This window comes from Alosa pseudoharengus, unplaced genomic scaffold (assembly GCF_046254945.1).
Source record: "Alosa pseudoharengus isolate Yale_2024_CS ecotype anadromous, Long Island Sound unplaced genomic scaffold, YU_APseudo_1.1 YU_APseudo_1.1_scf_7, whole genome shotgun sequence".
NCBI lineage: Eukaryota > Metazoa > Chordata > Actinopteri > Clupeiformes > Clupeidae > Alosa > Alosa pseudoharengus.
This window is the reverse complement of record NW_027468859.1, coordinates 2,606,164-2,610,989: the sequence shown is the minus strand read 5'-3', so window position 1 is coordinate 2,610,989 and position 4,826 is coordinate 2,606,164. Positions and strand designations below refer to the sequence as shown.

The 4,826-nt window shown below is 40.0% G+C and overlaps 1 protein-coding gene across 3 annotated transcripts in view; it reads right to left on the bottom strand.

Annotated features, from left to right (window-relative positions):
* The window catches only part of parp1 (poly (ADP-ribose) polymerase 1), a 36,183-nt gene extending 35,252 nt beyond the window's left edge, over positions 1-931 (bottom strand). For all 3 annotated transcript variants that reach the window (XM_076272409.1, XM_076272408.1, XM_076272410.1), the window contains exon 1: positions 706-931. In XM_076272409.1, coding sequence (XP_076128524.1) covers positions 706-837 — 132 coding nt within the window. In that variant the 5' untranslated portion in view covers positions 838-931. The remainder of the gene's footprint in view (positions 1-705) is intronic.
* Between the last annotated feature and the right edge of the window lie 3,895 nt (positions 932-4,826).

Sequence of the window (4,826 nt, the reverse complement as noted above, 5' to 3'; positions counted from 1 at the left end):
GTGATGACTCAAAACAGCTACTCTTGTCAGATGACCATCATACATCATTGAAAAGCTGAGATGCCAGGCTTTCAGAAAAGGTATGGTAGCCTTTGCCACTTTTTCGGTAACGACCAGCCCCTTTGGCTCACGGACAGCTCCGTATTCCTTCGGTCAAGTAGTGTGCTCACTGACGGATTGGTATTCTATCTATCTAATAGCGGCAATCCCACAGTGAGCACCCAGCTACTTGACGGAGCTGTAGCGTCGGCTAACTAACTTAACGTTAGCCCGCTGCACTCCTCCAAAACTTTCCGTAGAAGCATGACTAAACAAAGACCTACCTGACAAAGGAAACGTTCTCGTTTTATTAGATAAATGTCTACCAATTATTGTCCTAATGTTGAATGATAAAGCAATTTAGAGGAAGATTCGTAATGATGTAAGCATCGAGATAGGTTATTCAAACTGACTACGCATACATTAAGGAATCAAAGCTCCTCCATTCAAACGCTAAGTAGCCATTTAAACGACACTCAAAGAAAGACAAGGGCCTGGAAATCGATAGAAACAGAAACCGTTGAAGGTGCACCAAATGTATCGCACGAAAATACCAACACAGTGTAATCGGTTATCAGAGTCAAAGCTCCGTTAATACTGCCAAGTCTGAACCAGATTTCTGCACTATATCAATACCAAAACAGTAGAGCTAGCCCATCCTCATACCTGCACCATGATAGCCATTCGCAATGAATCCTTCGCAATGTTTTCTTTGCATTTCTTGCAAGATGCGCGTCCACTTTTCGCATACTCAGCCTTGTAGAGCTTGTCGTCTTGTGAATCTGCCATTTTTGACATGGATCGGAGCGAAAATTACAAAATATTTACTGTGCAGCGAACTTGCCAGACTGTATGGCAATCACAATGTAGATTTGGCCCGCGTGCAGCCCAGCCAGCCAGCCTACCCGCGCATAGACGCAGGCTACCTCAATAGAACGCAGAGAGTTGCGTGTGGAGCTCAGACACGGCTAATCAAATGCAGATGAATCGTTCAACATGATCAAATTTGTAACAATGAATAACTTTTTTTCTGTTGCATCCTAAAATAGTTTGGTCAGTAAGAGAGAGAGAGAGAGAGAGAGAAAAAAAATCAAATTAGGAAAATTATTGCACTAGGGAAATTCAACTAAAAAACTGAGCTGAAAGCCTAGAGCTCTGCTCAGCTCATACTGCAGCATATCAAAGAGATACCTGTCATTAGTGATGTATAAATTAGTAATAGCACCTTAAGTATATCCTTTAGCCAGTGTAAAGATTTGGTGGGTGTGATGTGGTCTTTTATTCCTAACTTAGATAGATAGATAGATAGATAGATAGATAGATAGATAGATAGATACTTTATTGATCCCCAGGGGAAATTCAAGGTCTCAGCAGCATACAGACAACACAAACACATTCTTTAACAGCAGAAATTGTAATTAAAGTATATAATATAAAAACACAGCTAAGCAATAAGGACAGTAGAAGATAAAAAATATGCTAAATATTATAACACTTAATCTAAATCAATTCTAAAAACATTATCCACATAGTGGTGATTAATCAATCAGAGGCGCTTGCAGGGACTGAGCCTGTGATTCTCTGTGCATAGTAAGGTAAGGTAGGGTAAGGTGCTCTGTGTGAATGAGTGTCATGGTGATAGTGCAATGGTGATAGTGCAAATGAGTAAGTCCAACAGTGCAACAATGCAGAAATAAAGTAAAGTAAAGTCTATCTATATATTTAACTATTTATTTTAAGAAAGGTGTAAGTGTGGCCACAGTTCGGCTGTGGCATGGAGGGAGGGGTTATGCAAATGTACTAATATAGCACGCAAACAGTGAGGCAGAAGACAGTGGTAAAAGTGGCTAGTGGACAGACAGTATCCAAACATGGAGGGGGTGAAGAGGCAGACAGACTATGCAGAGAAGTCTATCTCTCATCTTCCCTTAAGTGAAGCATTGAACTTTGGGGGAGAGCAGAGTCCACAAAATGCACCAAGACATGTGATCATTATATTCTTTGGATTTTATGGTTCTAAAATCCAAATTCTTAGTCTACACCTTTCATTTCGATTCCAGAATAAGATAATCTGTTTTTTACCTTTATTCAGCTGTAGAGAGCTTTGGTCCATCTAGTGAATGTCTGCTCCAGGTGCTCGGAGAAACTCTGTAGCCTTGAAGAATTTGGCCAAGAGGAATCATGTATGAATTACACACGTGTACAATGTATGTGTACAGTCATTGATGGCCAAGAGGAAGCATGTATAAATTAAATATGTGTACAATGTGTACAGAGGTTACTGTGAAGACATTGATAGGAAAAAAATATTTTAGTGTCTTAAAACAATACAAGCCCCAAAGAAAGCGTTTTGACATACCAGGGTCAGGGGTCAGAAGTGAACAGTCAGGGATGGCCAGTGTCAATGTTGCCAGGTTGAATAGATGGTCAGTGTCAATGCTGCCAGGTTGAATAGTCAGAGATGGTCAGTGTCAATGCTGCCAGGTTGAATAGATGGTCAGTGTCAATGCTGCCAGGTTGAATAGTCAGAGATGGTCAGTGTCAATGCTGCCAGGTTGAATAGATGGTCAGTGTCAATGCTGCCAGGTTGAATAGTCAGAGATGGTCAGTGTCAATGCTGCCAGGTTGAATTTGTTGCGTTGTCACATTGTTGTTGTACCTCTAAATGTGTATGGCCTGTTTCAGTGCAGACTGGACAAAATGGACAGGACAGACAAAGAAAGAACAGGACAGACAGTGTAAGGGGGGGGGGGGGGTTAGTCCCAGGAGAAGATGGAGGAGGGGGCTTGGAGCATATTCAAGTTCAAAAGGCGAATAGCCTCAAAAGTAAAGGTGGCCTTCCTCCTGTAGTCCTAGGACAGCGCAGACGCCTGCCAGAGGGCAGCCATTCAAAAACTCTGTGTAGGACATGGGTAGGTGTAACAGAGTTGAAAATAACCTCACTTACATAAAGTGAATTCTTTCAAAATTATGATATTACATTGTTATTGTAATCTCTATTTTTATATACACTGATTTTTATATGTTTAAAATGTTTTCATATGTCGTACCCATTCACATGAGTTTAAAACATGAGACATTGCGACTGCAATTGTATTTTCATTTCTGCTTTGCATTTCAATATTTTGAGCATTTGCGCTTCCCGTACTCCAGTCAGAACTAGTCTGCTGGAGGTAAGCTGTGCATAGGGAGGGAAAGTGAAAACCAGCGCCCCAAGTGGTTGCGTTCCTATCGAAGAGCAGCTCCAATGTTAAGTCCCATAGACCTATTTTAAAAAAAATACTGTGAAGCCAAATCAGCGATCTTATCCACCAAACATATTTTTCAGTGTCTATACAGTAATAATCTTCTAACTGTGAAAATGTCAGACCCTATTTTGCCTTATTTAAAAAAAATCGAAATTGCTCCTTTTGTTTCATAAACGAACTACAAAAAAGCCACGTGACTTTACCCTTCCACGTTACTCACGGTAGCATGGTTTGTTTATTAGCCTGGTTAGCATTGCCACTTAACACTTACTGCCAGCTCTTCATGTGAGTAGAAGCACAACACCAGTTATCCATAAAGGTTATCACCACGCGGTTTACATCACCTTCCGTTATTACAAAAATATGTAAGCCAGTTAAGCAAATTGCCGTATTGATCAGTTAGAGATTAAGCGCCCAAACCTATGACGTCACATGCAACTGTAGTTTGTTATCACCATGTTATGACAAAAACTCAAAACAATTCAACTGATCCTAAAAATAAGGTATGACCACTTGAAGCAATAGAGGTGACCCCAGTGCCTTACATATGGAAGGCATTAAATTAAGATCCCAATGTGCACCGAGATATATTTTTTCTAAAATAAAATCCCATCCCCTCCGCTAAACTCTAGGAACGCAACCACTAAATGGCGATGAGATTACTTTCCCTCCCTATAGAGAGTGCTCCGTGAATAATTTTGTGTTTTAATATAAAATAACATGTTTGTCTTCCACACTGGTTCAAATACGTATATACATAAGTTGTATTAATAGATAATTTCTGCAAGTAATGCTAGAGTGTTGTCTAAGATGGTATCTAATCGAGCTATTGTGGGCTACGTCTTTTTGGCGGCAGCCACGTTGTTAGCTAGCTTTATGAAGAAAACACTTGCAATTTCTTGATTTCCTTTTACGTTTATACTGTAGATTTGGGTATACAGTCGTCAATCGTCTCAGTGGATTCTTTGTTTTATTTGTGAATGCAGGTACGTTGTTTATACTGTTAATGAATCAATACTTGTTGAAAAACTTGGGAAAAACTATACGATCACAACGTGTGAAACGTGTGCCAACTTTGTATGTTGTTTCTTCTGCATGATTATATGTTTGTTTAAACTGAATTGAACAAGTTATGCATTATTTTATCTATGTTCAGGAATAGCATAGACAATGCTATCCAGTCAGAACTAGTCTGCTGGAGATTTGGGTATACAGTCGTCAATCGTCTCAGTGGATTCTTTGTTTTATTTGTGAATGCAGAGAAATAAAAAACAGTGAGAAGAGTTCGTGTGTTGAGCCATACATTATCATCACAACTGACACCTGCAATTGAAAGGGTCGTCACATAGGGTCTTCTAGGATGCAGTTGGCTTTCCTTAATGTTGCCAGAGAATGTCTATGTTGCCTTGTCGTGCAGTGATGTCAGAGACTGAAGAGGGTGGCCAATGATTTTAGAACATGTGTTCACAATGCTCTGGAGGTGTTTCTTATTTTTGACTGAGAGGGATTGAAACCAGCACAGGGATGAAAAGGTCAGTA